The 23,759-nt window shown below is 38.4% G+C and overlaps 1 protein-coding gene across 32 annotated transcripts in view; it reads right to left on the bottom strand.

Moving 5' to 3' along the window:
• TSGA10 (testis specific 10) overlaps nt 1-23,759 on the bottom strand; it is a 165,820-nt gene that overhangs the window by 2,537 nt on the left and 139,524 nt on the right. For 31 of the 32 annotated variants that reach the window (XM_054678028.2, XM_063789488.1, XM_063789495.1 and 28 more), the window contains 3 exons: nt 20,901-21,103; nt 19,136-19,240; nt 18,800-18,949 (listed from right to left, as the gene is read on the bottom strand). In XM_054678028.2, the coding sequence (XP_054534003.1) occupies nt 18,800-18,949; nt 19,136-19,240; nt 20,901-21,103 (458 nt within the window). The remainder of the gene's footprint in view (nt 1-18,799; nt 18,950-19,135; nt 19,241-20,900; nt 21,104-23,759) is intronic. The other variant, XR_010149296.1, reaches the window with a different exon arrangement.

The raw sequence follows: 23,759 nt of genomic DNA, 5'->3' as shown, positions 1-23,759 counted from the left end.
GAATGCAGTGGCATGATTATGGCTTACTGCAGCCATGACCTTCCAGGCTCAGTTGATCCTCTCACCTCAGCCTACCAAGTAACTGGAAATACAGGCACGTGCCACCATATCTGGCTAATTTTTTTTGTGTGTGTATTTTTTGTAGAGATGGGGTTTCACCATTGCCCAGGCTGGTCTGTAACTCCTGGGCTCAAGCAATCCATCTGCCTCAGTCTCCCAAAGTGTTAGGATTACACGTGTGAGCAACCACGCCCAGTGTAACTCACCTATTTTTTAAAAAGATTTTCAAAATGGCAGGGTGTGGTGGCTCATGCCTGTAATCCTAGCACTTTGGGAGGCTGAGGCAAGTGGATTACCTGAGGTCAGGAGTTTGAGACCAGCCCGGTCAATATGGTGAAACCCTGTCTCTACTAAAAATACAAAAACTAGGCCAGGTGTGGTGGCTCGTGCCTGTAATCCCAGCACTTTGGGAGGCCAAGGCAGGTGGATCACCTGAGGTCAGGAGTTCGAGACCACCCTGCCCAACATGGCAAAACCCCGTCTCTACTAAAAAAAAAAATGAGCTGGATGTAGTGATGGACACCTGTAATCTCAGCTACTCAGGGAGGCTGAGGCAGGAGAATCACTTGAACCTGGGAGGTGGAGGTTGCAGGGAGCTGAGATCCTGCCATTGCACTCCAGTCTGGGGGACAAGAGTGAAACTCTGACTTAAAAAAAAAAAAAAAGAAAAAAAAAAAAAGGGGGATTGTTCCAAGATGGTCAAATAGGAAGAGCTCCAGTCCACAGCTCCCAGCGTAAGCGACACAGAAGATGGGTGATTTCTGCATTTCCAAGTGAGGTACCAGGTTCATCTCACTGGGACTTGTTGGACAGTGGGTGCAGCCCACAGAGTGTGAACCAAAGCAGGGCAGGGCATCACCTCACCTGGGAAGCGCAAGGGGTCGGGGAATTCCCTTTCCTAGCGCTCGGGACACTCCCGCTCTACTACTGCACTTTTCCAGTGGTCTTTGCAAACAGCACACCAGGAGATTATATCCCATGCATGGCTTGGTGGGTCCCACACCCATGGACCCTGCTCACTGCCAGCACAGCAGTCCGAGATCGAACCGTGAGGCGGCAGCAAGGCTGGGAGAGGGGCGTCCACCATTGCTGAGGCTTGACTTGGTAAACAAGGCAGCCTGGAAGCTCGAACCAGGTGGAGCCCACCGCAGCTCAATGAGGCCTGCCTACCTCTGTAGACTTCACCTCTGGGGACAGGGCATAGCTGAACAAAAGGCAGCAGAAACTTCTGCAGACTTAAACGTCCCTGTCTGACAGCTCTGAAGAGAGCAGTGGTTCTCCCAGCACGGAGTTTGAGATCTGAGAACAGACAGACTGCCTCCTCAAGTGAGTCCCTGACCCCCTAGTAGCCTAACTCAGGGACACCTCCCAGTAGGGGCAAGCTGACACCTCATACAGCCAGGTGCCCCTCTGAGATGAAGCTTCCAGAGGAAGGATCAGGCAGCAATATTTGCTGTTCTGCAGCCTCCGCTGGTGATACCCAGGCAAACAGGATCTGGAGTGGACCTCCAGCAAACTCCAACAGACCTGCAGCTGAGGGTCCTGACTGGTAGAAGGAAAACTAACAAACAGAAAGGAATAGCATCAACATCAACAAAAAGGACACCCACACCAAAACCCCATCTGTAGGTCACCAACATCAAAGACCAAAGGTAGATTAAAACCACAAAGATGGGGAGAAACCAGAGCAGAAAAGCTGAAAATTCCAAAAATCAGAGCATCTCTTCTCCTCCAAAGGAACACAGCTCCCCACCAGCAACAGAACAAAACTGGACAGAGAATGACTTTAACGAGTTGACAGAAGTAGACTTCAGAGGATCAGTAATAACAAACTTCTCCGAGCTAAAGGAGGATGTTTGAACCCATTGGAAAGAAGCTAAAAACCTTGGAAAAAGATTAGACAAATGGCTAACTAGAATAAACAGCATAGAGAAAACCTTAAATGACCTGATGGAGCTAAAAACCATGGCGCGAAAACTACAGGACGCATGCACAAGCTTCAGTAGCCAATTCGATCAAGTGGAAGAAAAGGTATCAGTGATTGAAGATCAAATGAATGAAATGAAGCAAGAAGAGAAGTTTAGAGAAAAAAGCATAAAAAGAAACGAACAAAGCCTCCAAGAAATATGGGACTATGTGAAAAGACCATATCTACATCTGATTGGTGTACCTGAAAGTGACGGGGAGAATGGAACCAAGTTGGAAAACACTCTGCAGGATATTATCCAGGAGAACTTCCCCAATCTAGCAAGGCAGGCCAACATTCAAATTCAGGAAATACAGAGAGCGCTACAAAGATACTCCTCGAGAAGAGCAACTCCAAGACACATAATTGTCAGATTCACCGAAGTTGAAATGAAGGGAAAATGTTAAGGGCAGCCAGAGAGAAAGGTCGGGTTACCCACAAGGGGAAGCCCATCAGACTAACAGCAGATCTCTTAGCAGAAACTCCACAAGCCAGAAGACAGTGGGGGCCAATATTCAACATTCTTAAAGAAAAGAATTTTCAACCCAGAATTTCATATCCAGCCAAACTAAGCTTCGTAAGTGAAGGAGAAATAAAATACTTTACAGACAAACAAATGCTGAGAGATTTTGTCACCACCAGGCCTGCCCTAAAAGAGCTCCTGAAGGAAGCACTAAACATGGAAAGGAACAACTGGTACCAGCCACTGCAAAAACATGCCAAATTGTAAAGACCATCGAGGCTAGGAAGAAACTGCATCAACTAACGAGCAAAATAACCAGCTAACATCATAATGACAGGATCAAATTCACACATAACAATATTAACCTTAAATGTAAATGGGCTAAATGCTCCAATTAAAAGACACAGACTGGCAAATTGGATAAAGAGTCAAGACCCATCAGTGTGCTGTATTCAGGAGACCCACCTCACATGCAGAGACACACATAGGCTCAAAATAAAGGGATGGAGGAAGGTCTAACAAGCAAATGGAAAACAACAACAACAAAAAGCAGGGGTTACAATCCTAGTCTCTGATAAAACAAACTTTTTTTTTTTTTTTTTTGAGAAAGAGTCTCACTCTGTCGCCCAGGCTGGAGTGCAGTGGTGCGATCTTGGCTCACTGCAACCTCCACCTCCCAGGTTCAAGCAATTCTCTGCCTCAGCCTTCTGAGTAGCTGAGATTATAGGCAAGTGCCACCATGCCTGGCTAATTTTTGTATTTTTAGTAGAGACAGGGTTTCACCATCTTGGCCAGGCTGGTCTTGAACTCCTGACCTCGTGATCCACCTGCCTCGGCCTCCCAAAGTGCTGGGATTATAGGCGTAAGCTACTGCGCCTGGCCTCAAACAGACTTTAAACCAACAAAGATCAAAAGAGACAAAGAAGGCCATTACATAATGGTAAAGGGATCAATTCAACAAGAAGAGCTAACTATCCTAAATATCAATGCACCCAATCAATACAGGAGCACCCAGATTCATAAAGCAAGTCCTTAGAGATGTACAAAGAGACTTAGACTCCCACAAAATAATAATGGGAGACTTTAACACCCCACTGTCAACATTAGACAGATCAACGAGAAAGAAACTTAACAAGGATATCCAGGACTTGAACTCAGCTCTGCACCAAGTGGACCTAATAGACATCTACAGAACTCTCCAACCCAAATAAAAAGAATATACATTCTTCTCAGCACCACATCACACTTATTCCAAAATTGACCACATAGTTGGAAGTAAAGCACTCCTTAGCAAATGTGAAAGAACATAAATTATAACAAACTGTCTCTCTGACCATAGTGCAAACAATCAAATTAGAACTCAGGATTAAGAAACTGACTCAGAACTGCACAACTACATGGAAAGTGAACAACCTGCTCCTGAATGACTGCTGGGTAAATAACGAGATGAAGGCAGAAAGATGTTCTTTGAAACTAATGAGAACAAAGACACAACATACCAGAATATCTGGGACACATTTAAAGCAGTGTGTAGAGGGAAATTTATAGCATTAAATGCCCACAAGAGAAAGCAGGAAAGATCTAAAATCGACACTTTAACATCACAATTAAAAGAACTATAGAAGCAAGAGCAAACACATTCAAAAGCTAGCAGAAGACAAGAAATAACTAAGATCAGAGCAGAACTGAAGGAAATAGAGACATAAAAAACCCTTCAAAAAATCAATGAATCCAGGAGCTGGTTTTTTGAAAAGATCAACAAAATTGATAGACCGCTAGCAAGACTAATAAAGAAGAAAAGAGAGAAGAGTCAAATAGATGCAATAAAAAATGATAAAGGGGATATCACCACTGATCCCACGGAAATGCAAACTACCATCAGAGAATACTTTAAACATCTCTATGCAAATAAACTAGAAAATCTAGAAGAAATGGATAAATTCCTGGACACATACACCCTCCGAAGACTAAACCAGGAAGAAGTTGAATCTCTGAATAGACCAATAACAGGCTCTGAAATTGAGGCAATAATTAACAGCTTACCAACCAAAAAAAGTCCAGTACTAGACAGATTCACAGCCGAATTCTACCAGAGGTACAAAGAGGAGCTGGTACCATTCCTTCTGAAACTATTCCAATCAACAGAAAAAGAGGGAATCCAGATGCAATAAAAAATGATAAAGGGGATATCACCACCGATCCCACAGAAATACAAACTACCATCAGAGAATACTACAAACACCTCTACGCAAATAAACTAGAAAATCTAGAAGAAATGGATAAATTCCTCAACACATACACGCTCCCAAGACTAAACGAGGAAGACGTTCAATCTCTGAATAGAGCAATAACAGGCTCTGAAACTGTGGCAATAATCAATAGCTTACCAACCAAAAAAAGTCCAGGACCAGACGGATTCACAGCCGAATTCTACCAGAGGTACAAGAAGGAGCTGGTACCATTCCTTCTGAAACTATTCCAATCAATAGAAAAAAGAGGGAATCCTCCCTAACTCATTTTATGAGGCCAGCATCATCCTGATACCAAAGGCTGGCAGAGACACAACAAAAAAAGAGAATTTTAGACCAATATCCTTGATGAACACTGATGCAAAACTCCTCAATAAAATACTGGCAAACCGAATCCAGCAGCACATCAAAAAGCTTATCCACCATGATCAAGTGGGCTTCATCCCTGGGATGCAAGGCTGGTTCAACATATGGAAATCAATAAATGTAATCCAGCATATAAACAGAACCAAAGACAAAAACCACATGATTATCTCAATAGATGCAGAAAAGGCCTTTGACAAAATTCAACAACCCTTCATGCTAAAAACTCTCAATAAATTAGGTATTGATGGGACGTATCTCAAAATAATAAGAGCTACTTATGACAAACCCACAGCCAATATCATACTGAATGGGCAAAAACTGGAAGCATTCCCTTTGAAGACTGGCACAAGACAGGGATGCCCTTTCTCACCACTCCTATTCAACATTCTGTTGGAAGTGCTGACCAGGGCAATTAGGCAGGAGAAAGAAATAAAGGGTATTCAAATAGGAAAAGAGGAAGTCAAATTGGCCCTGTTTGCAGAAGACATGATTGTATATCTAGAAAACCCCATTGTCTCAGCCCAAAATCTCCTTAAGCTGATAGGCAACTTCAGCAAAGTCTCAGGATACAAAATCAATGTGCAAAAATCACAAGCATTCTTATACACCAACAATAGGCAAACAGAGAGCCAAATCATGACTGAACTCCCATTCACAACTGCTTCAAAGAGAATAAAATACCTAGGAATCCAACTTACAAGGGATGTGAAGGACCTCTTCAAGGAGAACTACAAACCACTGCTCAAGGAAATAAAAGAGGATACAAACAAATGGAAGAACATTCCATGCTCATGGGCAGGAAGAATCAATATCGTGAAAATGGCCATACTGCCCAAGGTAATTTATAGATTTAATGCCATCCCCATCAAGCTACCAATGACTTTCTTTACAGAATTGGAAAAAACTACTTTAAAGTTCATATGGAACCAAAAAAGAGCCCGCATTGCCAAGGCAATCCTAAGTCAAAAGAACAAAGCTGGAGGCATCACGTTACCTGACTTCAAACTATACTACAAGGCTACAGTAACCAAAACAGCATGGTACTGGTACCAAAACAGAGATATAGATCAATGGAACAGAACAGAGCCCTCAGAAATAATGCCGCATCTCTACAACCATCTGATCTTTGACAAACCTGACAAAAACAAGAAATGGGGAAAGGATTCCCTATTTAATAAATGATGCTGGGAAAACTGGCTAGCCATATGTAGAAAGCTGAAACTGGATCCCTTCCTTACACCTTATACAAAAATTAATTCAAGATGGATTAAAGACTTACATGTTTGACCTAAAACCATAAAAACCTTAGAAGAAAACCTAGGCAATACCGTTCAGGACATAGGTGTGGGCAAGGACTTCATGTCTAAAACACCAAAAGCAATGGCAACAAAAGCCAAAACTGACAAATGGGATCTAATTAAACTAAAGAGCTTCTGCACAGCAAAAGAAACTACCATCAGAGTGAACAGGCAACCTACAAAATGGGAGAAAATTTTCACAAACTTCTCATCTGACAAAGGGCTAATATCCAGAATCTGCAATTAACTCAAACAAATTTACAAGAAAAAAACAAACAACCCCATCAAAAAGTGGGCAAAATATATGAACAGACGCTTCTCAAAAGAAGAGATTTTTGCAGCCAAAAGACACATGAAAAAATGCTCATCATCACTGGCCATCAGAGAAATGCAAATCAAAACCACAATGAGATACCATCTCACACCAGTTACAATGGTGATCATTAAAAAGTCAGGAAACAACAGGTGCTGGAGAGGATGTGGAGAAATAGGAACACTTTTACACTGTTGGTGGGACTGTAAACTAGTTCAACCACTGTGGAAGTCAGTGTGGCGATTCCTCAGGGATCTAGAACTAGAAATACCATTTGACCCAGCCATCCCATTACTGGGTATATACCCAAAGGATTATAAATCATGCTGCTATAAAGACACATGCACACGTATGTTTATCGCGGCACTATTCACAATAGCAAAGACTAGGAACCAACCCAAGTGTCCAACAATGATAGACTGGATTAAGAAAATGTGGCACATGCAGCCATAAAATATACTATGCAGCCATAAAAAATGATGAGTTCATGTCCTTTGTAGGGACATGGATGAAACTGGAAACCATCATTCTCAGCAAACTATGGCAAGGACAAAAAACCACACACCGCATGTTCTCACTCATAGGTGGGAATTGAACAATGAGAACACATGGACACAGGAATGGGAACATCACACTCGGGGGACTGCTGTGGGGTGGGGGGATGGGGGAGGGATAGCATTTGGAGATATACCTAATGCTAAATGACGAGTTATTGGGTGCAGCACGCCAACATGGCACATGTATACATATGTAACAAACCTGCACATTGTGCACATGTGCCCTAAAACTTAAAGTATAATAATAATAAAATAAAATAAAAAAAGAAAAAGAGTGAATCCTCCCCAACTCATTTTATGAGGCCAGCATCATCCTGATACCAAAGATTGGCAGAGACACAACAAAAAAGGAGAATTTTAGACCAATATCCCTAATGAACATCGATGCAAAAATCCTCAATAAAATACTGGCAAACCGAATCAGCAGCACATCAAAAAGCTTATCCACCATGATCAAGTGGGCTTCATTGCTGGGATGCAAAACTGGCTCAACATATGGAAATCAATAAATGTGATCCATCATATAAACAGAACCAAAGACAAAAACCACATGAGTATCTCAATAAATGCAAAGGCCTTTGACAAAATTCAACAGCCCTTCATGCTAAAAACTCTCAATAAACTAGGTATTGATGGGATGTATCTCAAAACAATAAGAGCTATCTATGACAAACCCACAGCCAATATCATATTGAATGGGCAAAAACTGGAAGCATTCCCTTTGAAGACTGGCACAAGACAGGGATGCCCTCTCTCACCACTCCTATTCAACATAGTGTTGGAAGTTCTGGCCAGGGCAATTAGGCAGGAGAAAGAAATAAAGGGTATTCAGTTAGGAAAAGAGGAAATCAAATTGTCCCTATTTGCAGATGACATGATTGTATATTTAGAAAACGCCATCGTCTCAGCCCAAAATCTCCTTAAGCTGATAAGCAACTTCAGCAAAGTCTCAGGATACAAAATCAATGTGCAAAAATCACAAGCATTCCTACACACCAATAACGGACAGAGAGCCAAATCACGAGTGAACTCCCATTCACAATTGCTTCAAAGAGAATAAAATACCTAGGAATCCAACTTACAAGGGATGTGAAGGACCTTTCAAGGAGAACTACAAACCACAGCTCAAGGAAATAAAAGAGGATACAAACAAATGGAAGAACATTCCATGCTCATGGGTAGGAAGAATCAATATTGTGAAAATGGCCATACTGCCCAAGGTAATTTATAGATTTAATGCCATCCCCATCAAGCTACCAATGACTTTCTTCACAGAATTGGAAAAAACTACTTTAAAGTTCATATGGAACCAAAAAGGAGCCCGCATTGCCAAGGCAATCCTAAGCCAAAAGAACAAAGCTGGAGGCATCATGCTACCTGACTTCAAACTATACTACAAGGCTACAGTAACCAAAACAGCATGGTACTGGTACCAAAACAGAGATATAGATCAATGGAACAGAACAGAGCCCTCAGAAATAATATCACACATCCACAACCATCTGATCTTTGACAAGCCTGACAAAAACAAGAAATGGGGAAAGGATTCTCAATTTAATAAATGATGCTGGGAAAACTGGCTAGCCATATGTAGAAAGCTGAAACTGGATCCCTTCCTTACACCTTATACAAAAATTAATTCAAGATGGATTAAAGATTTAAATGTTTGACCTAAAACCATAAAAACCCTAGAAGAAAATCTAGGCAATACCATTCAGGACATAGGCATGGGCAAGGACTTCATGTCTAAAACACCAAAAGCAATGGTAACAAAAGCCAAAATTGACAAATAAGATCTAATTAAACTCAAGAGCTTCTGCACAGCAAAAGAAACTACCATCAGAGTGAACAGGCAATCTACAGAATGGGAGATAATTTTTGCAATCTACCCATCTGACAAAGGGCTAATATCCAGAATCTACAAAGAACTTCAACAAATTTACAAGAAAAAAACAAACAACCCCATCAAAAAGTGGGCAAAGGATATGAACAGACACTTCTCAAAAGAAGACATTTATGCAGCCAAAAGACACATGAAAGAATACTCATCATCACTGGCCATTAGAGAAATGCAAATCAAAACCACAATGAGATACCATCTCACACCAGTTAGAATGGCGATAATTAAAAAGTCAGGAAACAACAGGTACTGCAGAGGATGTGGAGAAACAGAGACACTTTTACACTGTTGGTGGGAGTGTAAACTAGTTCAACCATTGTAGAAGACAGTGTGGTGATTCCTCAGGGATCTAGAACTAGAAATACCATTTGACCCAGCCATCCCATTACTGGGTATATACCCAAAGGATTATAAATCATGCTATTACAAAGACACATGCACACGTATGTTTATTGTGGCACTATTCACAATAGCAAAGACTTGGAACCAACACAAATGTCCATCAATGATAGACTGGATTAAGAAAACCTGGCACATATACACCATGGAATACTATGCAGCCATAAAAAATGAGCTTATGTCCTTTGTGGGGACATGGATGAAGCTGGAAACCATCATTCTGAGCAAACTATCACAATGACAGAAAACCAAATGCCGCATGTTCTCACTCACAGGTGGGAATTGAACAATGAGAACATTTGGACACAGGAAGGGGAGCATCATACACTGGGGCCTGTTGTGGGGTGGGAGGAGGGGGGAGGGATAGCATTAGGAGGAATACCTAATGTAAATGACGAGTTAATGGGTGCAGCACAGCAACATGGCACATGTATACATATGTAACAAACCTGCACATTGTGCACATGCACCCTAGATCTTAAAGTATAAGAATAAATAATAAAAAAGAGTGTAAATTTCTCAAAAAAATTCACAATGACTCATAAAGCAAAACTCAAATCCATACTGTATATAAGAGATATATTTAAAATGCAGTTACTCAAAAAAGTTAAAAATATTTACCATGTAAATAGAAACATGAAAATAGGAGTGGCAACACTAATACCAGACAAAGTAGAGTTCAGCAAAAGAAAAAAATCTAAATGCATCAGAAAAGGACACTTTATAAAAGCCACATTCCATGATGAAGAATGACAGTTCAGAATATCAATGCAACAAATAAAACAGCAAACCACCTATATAAAGCGAAATTTAGAGGATATGGAAAAAGCAATTAAAACATACTAATAATAGGAGACTTTAGAACACCACTCTTGATATAAAACAGGTCAGATGAACAAATATTAAACAGTGACATAAAAGATCTGCAAAAAATGAAAAAGTGGAGGTATTTACACCACAGAAATTGGCAAGTGCTACAGATCAGGGCCTCCCCCTCCTCTCCTTTGGAAAGCCAGTTTATCAGCACACCACTGAGCTATCCCTACAGAATTAAAAATACCACATAGCCTCTATAATTAAATAGTGTGGGACTGCACATGAATAGGCAGATCAATGGAATAGAAATAGAAAGTCCAAAAAGAGATCTGAATGACTGGGACAAAGAGTCTTTTAAATCAATGATCTTGCAACTTGATAGTCAGTTGGAAAAAGATAAAATTAGATCCATTTCTCAAACCATACATAAAATAAACTCCAAATGAATCAGATATCTAAATGTAAAAAGTAAAAATATACAAGTACTAAAAGAAAACATTCCTCTACTATCTGGGGAGAGAGAAAGATTTGCTAACTATGAATAGAAATCCAGATGCATTAAAGGAAAAGGTTTAAAATCTGACTACACAAAAATAAAAACTCTTTATAGAGAAAAAGGCAATACAGTAAGATTAAAAGACAAATGACAAAAAAGTGAGAAAATATTTGTAGCATATAACACCAATAAAGAGATAATTTCTGAAATGTACTAAAATTTTTTTTAACAAAAAGATCTAAAGTCCATTAGAAAAATAGGTGAAGAAAGGAATAGCTAATTCCCAAAAAGAGATATAATAATAGCCCTTAAACCTATGAAAAGATATTCAACTTCACTCACAATAAGAGAAATGCAAATTAAAGCTACACTGAAATACCATTTCTCATCCACCACAGTGGCACAAATTCAAAAGCTTGACAGTGTGTTCTATTAGTGACACTGTGGGGAAACAGTACTTTCACACATTGCTGAAGGGACTGCAAAATGGAGGGGAATGTGGCACTGTCTAACAAAACTATATGTGTATTTACCCATTGACCCAGCAATCCCACTTCTAGGAATTTATTCTGAAGATACTGCAACAACATGAAAATACATATGTACAAGATTATTCATTACAGCCTTGTATGTAATTGCAAATTATTGGAAACTACCTAAATGTCCAAGTTTAGGAGGTGGGTTGCATAACTATGGTACATCCATACACTGGAGTAGTGTGCACCTGAAAAAAAGGACTAAGGAGAATCTCTATGAATCAATATGGAGAGATTTCCAGGAGATAGTGTTAAGTGAGAAAAGCAAAGTGCAAAGAAGCATGCTACTTTTTGCATAAACAAAGAAAGATATGTATCTGTGTATCATTAGCACAAAACCACAAAGAAAGGGGGTGGAGGCATGGCTGATGGGATGGAAGGCATAAAGAGAAAGTGACACTTCTCTTAGTATTATTTTTTGCAGAGTGTTGACCTTTAAAAGCATGCTAATCTACATATTCAAAAATAAAATTAAGTTGAGGAAAAAACTAGGAAGTGGAAATATGAAAAATGAAAGCAAATTGAAACAAATGAATCCAATGTTACTTACAATGAATACCATGACCAAAATAAAAGATGGAAAAAAATTAATCCAAGTAAGTTACAAACTCAGTATTTAACTAAATGCTCTCAAGACTTGGGCAAGGTAGCATACAGGCATAAGAAGGAAGAACTGCAAACAGATTCTGAGCTTTTAAAAAGTTGGCCTGTTCAGGAGATCGAGACCATCCTGGCTAACATGGTGAAAACCCCATCTCTACTAAAAATACAAAAAATTAGCCGGGCATTGTGGCAGGTGCCTGTAGTCCCAGCTACGCAGGAGGCTGAGGCAGGAGAATGGCGTGAACCTGGGAGGTGGAGCTTGCAGTGAGCCGAGATCGCGCCACCGCACTCCAGCCTGGGTGACAGAGCGAGACCCTGTCTCAAAAAAAAGTTGGCCTGTTTATTGTGGTGACATCAGTGAAGAAATTTTGAAACTATTGTAGATGCATTCTGGGATTGAGTAAATTAGTAACTACATTGATATTGTTGAGTAAACATGTTAATGTTGAGCCAAGGTTCTCACTGTAGAAGAAAGAACATATATATAAGTAATGGAAGAAAGCAAGGATGAAACCTGTGGGCATGGTTTGGAGTTTTGTTTATATTTTTAAATGAGCCTCTGTGAGTGTGTGTGCAAGTGTGTGTGTCTGTGAAGAAACATGCAAGCATGTGAGCACATGAGCCACCACATGTGTATATAAGAAAACAAATGGGGTAAAATTTTTTAAATAATGAGTATGGGTAAAGGGTTTGGAGATCTAGACCTCCAAACACAAGAAGCTCAAAGAACACCTGGGAAATTCATTGCAAAAAGATCATCACCTAGGCACAAAGTCATCAGGATACCCAAAGTCAAGACAAAGGAAAGAATCTTAAGACCTGTGAGACAAAAGCATCAAGATAAACTATAAAGGAAAACCTATCACATTAACACCAGATTTCTCAGCAGAAACCCTGCAAGCCAGAAGGGATTAGGGTCCCATCTTTAGCCTTATGAAACAGCCAAGAATTTTGTATCCAGCAAAACTAAGCTACATAATGAAGGAAAGATAAAGTCATTTTCAGACATGCTGAGAGAATTTGCCACTACTAAACCAGCACTACAAGAACTGTTTAAAGGAGTTCTAAATCTTGAAACAAAACCTCAAAATACATCAAAATAGAAGCTCCTTATGACATAAATCTCACAGGGCCCATAAAACAATAACACGATGGGGGAAAAAAACACCAAAACAAGGTATTAAGGCAACAACTAATGTGATGAATAGAACAGTACCTAACATCTTAATACTAATGTTGAATGTAAAGAGCCTAAATAGTCCACTTAAAAGATACGGAATGGCAGAATGGATAAAAATTCACTGACTAAGTATCTGCTATCTTCAAGAGACTCACCTAACACATAAGGACTCACATAAACTTAAGGTTAAGGGGTGGAAAAAGATATTCCACGCAAATGGAAAGTGAGCAAGAGTAGCTATTCTTATATCAGACAAAACAGACTTTAAAGCAACATCAGTAAAAAAAAGAAAAAGAGGGACATTATATAATGATAAAAAGAATAGTCCAAAAGGAAAATATTGCAATTCTAAATGTATATGCACCTAACACTGGAGCTCCCAAATTTAGAAAACAATTACTATTAGACCTAGGAAATGAGATGCACAGCAACACAATAATAGTGGGAGACTTCAATACTACACTGACAGCACTAGACAGGTCATCAATACAGAAAGTCAAAGAAACAATGAACTTAAACTATACCCTAGAACAAACGGACTTAACAGGTATTTACAGAACATTCTACCCAACAACTGCAGAATATAAATTCTTTTCTTCGGCACATGGAACAATCTCCAAGATTGAACATATGATAGGACACAAAGCAAGTCTCAATAATTTTAAGAAAATCAGATTTATATAAAGTATCTTCTTCTTTAACTTATCTTTTGTAATTTTTTTGTCTCATTTTCGTTGAGTTCTGCTCTGATCTTTGTTATTTCTTTTCTTCTGCTGGGTTTAGGTTTGGTTTGTTCTTGTTTCTCTAGTTCCTTCAGGTGTGACCTTAGAGTGTCTATTTGTGCTCTTTCAAACTTTCTGATGTAGGCACTAAATGCTATGAACTTTTCTTAGTACTACTTTTGGTGTATCCCAGAGGTTTTGATAAGTTGTGTTTCACTATTACCTCTCAGTTCAAAGAAGTTTTAAATTTCCATCTTGATTTCATTGTTGACCCAAAGATCATTTAAGATCAGATGATGATGATGATGATGACAATAATAATAATAATTATTAATTTTTTTGAGATGAAATCTTGCTCTGTTGCTCAGGCTGGAGTGCTGTGGCGCAATCTCGGCTCACTGCAAGCTCCACCCACTGGGTTCACACCATTCTCCTGCCTCAGCCTCCCGAGTGGCTGGGACTACAGGTGCCCGCCACCACGCCTGGCTAATTTTTTGTATTTTTAGTAGAGACGGGTTTTACCATGTTAGCCAGGATGGTCTCAATCTCCTGATGTCGTGATCCGCCTGCCTCTGCCCCCCAAAGTGCTGGGATTACAGGCGTGAGCCATCGCACCCAGCCTGAAGTATCTTCTTAAACCACAGTGGAATACAAGTGGAAATTACCTCCAAAAGGAACCCTCAAAACTATAAAAATACATGGACATTAAATAATCTGCTCTTGATGGTGGGTGCAGGGGCTCATGCCTGTAATCCCAGCATTTTGGGAGGCGAAGACAGGCGGATCACTTGAGGTCAGGAGTTCAAAATCAGCCTGGCCAACATGGAGAAACCCTGTCTCTACTAAAAATACAAAAATTAAGGCTGGGCACAGTGCCTCATGCCTGTAATCCCAGCACTTTGGGAGACTGAGGCAGGCAGATCACCTGAGGCCAGGAGTTCAAGACCAGCCTGGCCAACATGGTGAAACCCTGACTCTACTAAAAACACACAAAAAAATTAGCCAGGCATGGTAGCAGACGTCTGTAATCTCAGCTACTTGGGAGTCTGAGGCACAAGAATCACTTGAACCTGGGAGATGGAGGTTGCAGTGAGCCGAGATTGTGCCATTGCACTCCAGCCTGGGCAACAGAGCGAGACTCTGTCTCAAAAAAAAAATAAATAAATAAAAATAAAAATAAGCCCGGCATTGTGGCGCATGCCTGTATTCCCAGCTACTTGGGAGGTTGAGGCAGGAGAACTGCTTGAACCTGGGGAGCAGAGGTTGCAGTGAGCTGAGATCATGCCACTGCACTCCAGCCTGAGCAACAGAGCAAGATTCCATCTCAAAAAAATTAATAATTATCATCATCATCATCATCATCTGATCTTGAGTGATCTTTGGGTCAACAATGAAATCAAGATGGAAATTAAAAACTTCTTTGAACTGAGAGATAACAGTGAAAAAACTTATCAAAACCTCTGGGATACACCAAAAGTAGTACTAAGAGAAAAGTTCATAGCATTTAGTGCCTACATCAGAAAGTTTGAAAGAGCACAAATAGACACTCTAAGGTCACACCTGAAGGAACTAGAGAAACAAGAACAAACCAAACCTAAACCCAGCAGAAGAAAAGAAATAACAAAGATCAGAGCAGAATTAAATGAAAATGAGACAAAAAAATTACAAAAGATAAATCAAACAAAAAGCTGGTTCTTTGAAAAGATAAACAAAATTGATAGACCACTAGCGAGATTAACCAAGAAAAGAAGAGAGAAGATCCAAATTAGCTCAATGAGAAATGAAACGGGAGATATTACAACCAATACCACAGAAATACAAAAGATCATTCGAGGCTACTATGAACACCTTTACACACACAAACTAGAAAATCTAGAGGAGATGGATAAATTCCTGGAGATATACAACTCTCCCAGATTAAATCAGGAAGACATAGAAACTCTGCACAGACCAGTAACAAGTAGAGAGATTAAAACAGTAATAAAAAATTGCCAATAAAAAAAGTCCAGGACCAGATGGATTCACAGCTGAATTCCATCAGACAGTCAAAGAAGAATTGGTACCAATCCTATAGAACACTCCTGCACAAGATAGAGAAAGAGGGAATCCTCCCTAAATCATCCTATGAAGCCAGTATCACCCTAATTCCAAAGCTAGGAAAGGACATAACAAAAAGTGAAAACTATAGACCAATATCCCTGATGAACATAGATGCAGAAGTCCTAAACATCAAATTTGCTAACTGAATCCAACAGCATATCAAAAAGATAATACACCATGACCAAGTGAGTTGCATACCAGGTATGCAGCAATGGTTTAACATATGCAAGTCAATAAATGTGACAGATCACATAAACAAACTTAAAAACAGAAATCATGTGATCATCTTAATAGATGCAGAAAAAGCATTTGACAAAATCCAGCATCCCTTTATGGTTAAAACCCTCAGCAAAATTGGTATAGGAGGGACACACACTTCACATAGATAGGTAATAAAAGCTATCTATGACACACACACAGCCAACATTATACTGAATGGGGACAGTTGAAAGCATTCCCCCCGAGAACTGGAACAAGACAAGGATGCCCACTTTCATCGCTTCTATTCAACATAGTATCTGAAGTCCTAGACAGAGCGATCACACAAGAGAAACAAATAAAGGGCACCTACATCAGTAGAGTCAAACTATCACTGTTCACTGACGATATGATCATATACCTAGAAAACCCTACAGACTCATCCAAAAAGCTCCCAGATCTGATAAATGAATTCAGTAAAGTTTCAGGATACAAAATTAATGTGCACAAATCAGTAGCACTGCTATACACCAACAGCAATCAAGCTGAGAAACAAATCAATAACTCAACTCCTTTTACAATGGCAGCAAAAAACAAACAAACAAACAAAAACACCAACTTAGGAATATACCTAATCAAGGTGGTGAAAGAATTCTACAAGGAAAACTACAAAACACTGCTGAAAGAAGTCACTGATGACACAAACAAATGGAAACACATCCCATGCTCGTGGAGAATCAATATTGTAAAAACGACCGTACTGCCAAAAGCAATATGCAAATTCAGTGCAGTTCCAATCAAAGTACCATAATCATTCTTCACAGAACTAGGAAAACAATCCTAAAATTCATATGGAACCTCAAAAGACCCCACATAGCAAGACTAAGCAAAAAGAACAAATCTGGAGGCATCACATTACCTGACTTCAAACTATACTACAAGACTATAGTTATCAAAACAGCATGGTACTGATATAAAAATAGGCACATAGACCAATGAAACAGAATAGAGAACCCAGAAATGAAGCCAAATACTTACAGCCAACTGATTTTTGACAAAGCAAACAAAAACATAAAGTGGGGAAAGGACATCTTATTCAACAAATGGTGCTGGGATAATTGGGAAGCCACATGTAGAGGAATGAAACTGGATCCTCATCTCTCACCTTATAAAAAATCAACTCAAGATGATCAAAGACCTAAATCTAACATCTGAAACCATAAAAATTCTAGAAGATAACATTGGTAAAGGTCTTCTGAACTTTGGCTTAGGCAAAGATTTCATGACCAAGAACCCAAAAGCAAATGAAACAAAAACAAATATAAATAGATGGGACTTAATTAAACTAAAAAGCTTCTGCACAGCAAAAGAAATAATCAGCAGAGTAAACAGACAACCCACAGAGTGGGAGAAAATCTTCCCAAACGTGCATCCAGCAAAGGACTAATATCTGGAATCTACAAGGAAGTCAAACAATCAGCAAGAAAAAACAAAACAAAACATAATCCCATCAAAAAGTGGGCTAAGGACATGAATAAACAATTCTCAAAAGAATATATACAAATGCCCAACAAACATATGAAAAGATGCTCATCAACACTAATTATCAGGGAAATGCAAATTAATACCACAATGAGATACCTACCTTACTCCTTCAAGAATGGCCATAATTAAAAAATCAAAAAGCATAGATGTTGGCATAGATGTGGTGAAAAGGGAATGTTTTCATTTACACTGCTGGTGGAAATGGAAACTAGTACAACCACTAAGGAAAACAGTACAGAGATTCCATTTAGAACTAAAAGTATAACTACCATTTGATCCATCTATCCAACTACTGGGTATCTATTCAGAGGAAAAAAAGTCATTATATGAAAAAAGATACTTGCACACGCATGTTTGTAGCAGCATAATTTGCAATTGCAAAAATATGGAACCAGCCTAAATGCCCATTGACCAACAAGTGGATAAAGAAAATGTGGTATAAATACACCAGGGAATACTACTCAGCCATAAAAAGGAACGAAATAATGGCATTCACAGCAACCTGGATGGAGTTGGAGACCATTATTCTAAGGGAAGTAACTCAGGAATGGAAAACCAAATATCATATGTTCTCACTTTAAGTGAGAGTTAAGCTATGAGGGTGAAAGTTATAAGAATGATACATTGGACTTTGGGGATTCAGGGGGAAGGATGGGAGAAGAGTGAGGAATAAAGGAGTACACAATGGGTACAGTGCACACTGTTTGGGTGTTGGATGCACCAAAATCTCAAAAATTACTGCTAAGGAACTTATCCGTGTAACAAAAAACCACCTGTTCCCCCAAAACCATGGAAATAAAAAAATATATAATTTATGCAAACAGATAAAATATTAGACCTTTGACTTTAGTATAATATATATAATTCTAATTTAATTATCAAAATCCTGTATTTTATATCAATATATCTTGGTAATCATGTTTAAATATCACTATTAAAGATAGACTATTGAGTTTCCTTATTACCCCAAATGTTCACTCTACTAGATACTGCTATTTGATCTCAAGAGAATGGATCCTTAAACAGACTCACTCTTCTAATGATCGATCTAGGCCTCGGTCAGGAGATCGATGGTGAGCACGTTCTGGTGAATGACATTTTGTATTTGGCTTCATTGTAGAACTCATATGATAAGCATTACTTGAATAATTTTGGCGGCGAAGTTCTTGTACGGCCCTCTCCCTAAAGCAAAATAGTGATGCTTTAAATTTTATATCCAGCAAAATTATTAAAACTATCATAAAACTAGCTCAATTCATACTTGAAAATCTAACCATCATGAAGGAACTAAAACCTCTTGTTACCTAAGAAACAATGCTTTCCATGCTGAAAAGCATTGTTTTTGAGCTTGCATAGAGATAAACTTACCTTTCAAAGCGCTCTGTTCCTAGTTGTCTTTTGGTAATGTCTAAATCAGCTTCCAATTGTGTGACAACATTTCTGAACTGGGCCACATCTCTACTCTGGATGGCCCTGTTTAAAAGAAGATAAGCGTTATAGTTGACTAAACTTAAAATATGGCTATGGTTCTGGGGTACATGAAACCATATTGATAGTGGTTTCTCAGCTGGATCCAAATCACATTGTGATTTTCATGGCCAGATTTATTAGTACATCTAAAATACGCCCATGTTAGACAAAGTAAGTATGCAGAGTAGCCTACTTGAAAAGCCTAAGCAATCCCAGTCCCATTTAATTAGTTAATCCTTCTCTGTTTCAGCTTCCCTGTGGGAACATATTGTACATCATCTGTCTATACTACTTACTATAAATTGTTTTTTATGTAAGTACTTAGAGGTATTCTATAAAGTAGTGGTATGATCAAATAATTAACACCGGAATTCACTAGCTCCATGATTAATATGGTCTGTTTTATATATATCTATTCAACCAAGTGCCTTATAATGAAATTTGACATACACAATCTTCAATTTAATAGAATCTTCCTTAAGGCTAAAAAATGCCTCAAAAAACCTGTAATAAGGCACAATATCATAGGGAAGATAAACATTGATGAATGCCACTCACACAGAACATTCTATCCTCTTCACTTGCTTTCAGGATAGTATCATAGACTGCTGAAATCTAAACTTTAGAGACTAATAACAAACACTTCTCATGCTAATTCTAAGTGTTAGTATTTACCAGCCAGCCTAAAACAGAGTATAGCCCTTAGGGTGGAAGTTTTGGCGTATTTCACGAAGGTAGATTTCCACCTACCATCCTGAGAAAGTGATCCTGCAAAACCTGTTGAAGGAATCATAATAGGCTAGCTACAGTAATGGAAAAGAAGGACTCAGTCACCGCCACTATAACCTGAAAACAGTTTCTGAAGGAAACTGGCCCTGGCTCTGAAGCCCTTGCCTAGTCAGGGGCTCCTAGGAGTGGCTGATTGCTGAGACCATGCTTCTTATCCTTCCCCATGTCCTGACCTCAGATGTGAGGACAGAGTGTTACACACTCTGGATGAAAAGTGTTACAGATGGGACAGGTAAGAACAGGGGTTAAGGGTCCCCCATCAGTTTTTATGAGAGGTGATCAAGTTTAATAGAAAAAAAATTCACTATACAGGGAGGCAATTCCACCCAATTCTCCAGCCAAATGTCTTTTAATAAGGTGCTAGGAGTGCTAGAGATCCTAAAAAAAAGAAAAAAAAAAAGAAAAGAAAAAGAAAGAAAAGAAGCCAAAATCAATGTCCTGGGAAGTCTTCTGTATTTTGTGAATGCAGGTGTTCTTCTAGGTATCCAGTACATGCAATAGGTACAAAAGAAAATATGATGTGGCAAATGCAAACACTAGGTTGCAATATATTGGTCTAAATATGAAAATTCTTCTGGTTTCAAACTGGTTAATTTTTTTTCTCATTTTATTATATTTCCTAAAGGCAGTATTTTAGATCAGACATTCTATTATACTCAAAACTCTGTTGGAAAGAATCAGTAGAGATCATTAAACTTAAATTTAGATAAGAAAAACATAATAGAAAAAGTACCACCTATTAGGCAAATCACAGTATTTCTGATCCTTAGGCAAATTATAGAAGGCAAATTCTCTAAATTCTAGCTTAAAAATTCTACTAAAGTACCAAAAAATTAAGATGTATGACTTTACTTTATATTGCTAAACAACTCACATTTTATTTTCTGCCAAACAAAGGTGTTCTTTAAGAAGCTGAATTTCAGATTCTTTTTCTTGAAGTGCTATCTGAGACTGATATTCTTTGTCTCGATTGGCCACCAGCAAAGCTTCTAGATTCTGCATGGAGATTCTCTCATTTGCCATCTGACTCCTCAGGAGTTCAATTTCAGAATGAGCAGAATCTAACTCATTCTCCCTCTGTTCAATAACAAGAAGATATCTACACTTATTCCCATTAATTCACTTAACCATTATATTATCAGGGACTCACAAAATTTTCATAATCTGTTATAAACTGGCAACTACTTTTAATGTGATTTGAAATTGTGTCCCTCCTTCTTACCAAATAAACACACCACACATGTATGTATAGTATCACTTTCTCCATCTCTCTGATCATATCAGAAAATTCATTAAGAAAAGGCTTATTAATTTCAAACTGCAACCAGTTTCTACTACCAGCTTTGATATTTCTTTATATACTCCTGCAAGACTGACAGGATGATATCTGTGAGCACTGCTTTGTCCTGAGTTAGGTGAGCTACATGCTTATAGAATGTCATTGGACTCCATAATTAAGGAATATAAGGAGTAATCTCTTATATTCTTATATAAAGAGTAATCTCTTATAGTCTCTTAATATAATTAATAATTATATTTAATAATGTAATTAAATATAATTATAATTAATATAAGGAGTAATCTCTTATATTCTCTTGCATAAACTTGTGGAAAGCTTCCTTTTGAAAATTATCTTGAGCCTTAAAATATGCTCAGTGAGACAAATGCTTTTTAAAAAGGAGGAAGAACAGTCACTAGTATTTAGAAAACAATTATTCCTTATCTTGTAATATGCATAACAAATTCTATATGCATTTAAAAGTTAAATTTGAAAAGGTAAGCTTTAAATTCCAGTGAAAAGAAATAAAAATGAAATTACATGGAAGGGAGATAGGTAGGTAGGGAAATTTTCTAAGCTAGATACAATGCAAAAAAAAGTTTCATCACATTAAAAAAATAAACATTTTGATAGTCAATATAAACTTAACCAAAATTTGAAAGGAAGCAACTGGAAGACAAATAAACTTAGTAAATCAAATTAATAGCTTATATCTCTACTAACATAAAGAACGCATATAAACTGATGAGAAATATGAGCTAAATGATAATGATCAGAAAATTTACAAAAGGAGAAATACGAGTAAATTATAAACGTATGGGGAAAATTTTCCCTTACTAGTAATCAAATAAACTAAAACAAGATGCCATTACTAGTTCAGGGCTTCTTACCTCAACATTACTGATGTTTTGGGTTGGATAATTATTTGGAGTGGGGGCAGCACTATGCATTACAGGATGCTTAGCAGTATCCCTGGCCTCTGCCCAATCAACGCCACCAACATTCCCCACTCTAGTCATGACCACCAAAAAGGTCATTACTAAATGCATACTGGGAGCAAACTCTCTTTCAGCTGAACTGGAAAAACTCTACCAAAGACACTGTTCTAGTCTATCTAATTCGCAAATTTGTTAGTTTGTGTTAATGAACATTACATTGGGCAATGGCAATCTCATATACTTTGCTGGCAGGAGTAGAAAATGGACCATGATTTTTTTGACAATAGCTTTTTTGCAATATAATTCACATGCCATCAATGATTTTTAGCATATTAACACAGTTGTACAATCGTTACCACAATCTAATGTGAGAACTTTTTCATCATCCCAAAAAGAAACTCAAGGTTGGGCATGGTGGCTAACACTTGTAATCCCAGCACTCTGGGAGGCCAAGGTAGGTGGATTGCTTGAGCTCAGGAGTTTGAGACCAGCCTGGGCAACATGGTGAAACTCCATCGCTACAAAAAATTCAAAAACTTAGCCAGGCATGGTGACATAGGCCTGTAGTCCCAGCTACTCAGCAGGCTGAGGTGGGAAATCGCTTGAGCCCAGAAGTCGAGGATACAGTGAGCCAAGATGGCACCACTGCACTCCAGCCTCGGCCACTGAAGGAGACACTGTCTCAAAAAAAAAAAAAAAAAAAAAAACACCCAACACAGAACCTTCTCTGGCCCTAGGCAACCCCTAAACTATTTTCTATTATTTGCCTTATGCTGGGTATTCCATATAAACGGAAACAAACAATGTGTATGCGGTCTTTTGTGACTGGCTTCCTTTATTAGCACAATGTTTTTAAGAGTTATCAATGTTTTAGCAGGATCAAAACTTCATCACTTTTATTGCCTAATAATATTCCTTGCATAGATAAACCACAGCTCTATTCATGAGTTAAAAATATTTGACTTATTATACTTTGGGACTATTATAAATAATATTGCCATAAAAATTTGTATACAAGTTTTTGTATGGACATGTTTTCATTTCTCTTGAATAGATAGAAGTGACATTTATGAGCTGTAAGGCAATCTAATTTTTAACATTTTGAGGAACTGCCAAAATGTTTTACAAAGTTGCCTTACTATTTTACATTTCCACCAGCAATGTATGAGGGTTTCACTTTTTCCACATTTTTGTCAACATTTTTTATCTTCTCTCTGATTACAGCCATCCTAGTGGTTGTGAAATAGTATGGTTTTGATTTGCATTTTTCTATTAATGATGTTCAGCATCTTTTCATGTGTTTATTGGCCATTTATATATCTTATGTAGAGAAATGTCTATTAATATCCTTTGCCTAATTTTTTAGTTGCGTTATTAAGTTTTTTGTTTTTTGAGACAAGGTCTCATTCTGTCACCCAGGCTGGAGTGCAGTGGCATGAAGATGGCTCACTGAAGTAAACCTCCCACCTCAGCCTCTCAAGTCTCTGGGAATACAACTGTGCACCACCACACCTGG

Source organism: Pan troglodytes, chromosome 12, assembly GCF_028858775.2.
Source record: "Pan troglodytes isolate AG18354 chromosome 12, NHGRI_mPanTro3-v2.0_pri, whole genome shotgun sequence".
Classification (NCBI taxonomy): Eukaryota; Metazoa; Chordata; class Mammalia; order Primates; family Hominidae; genus Pan; species Pan troglodytes.
This window is presented reverse-complemented; position numbering and strand designations above follow the sequence as displayed.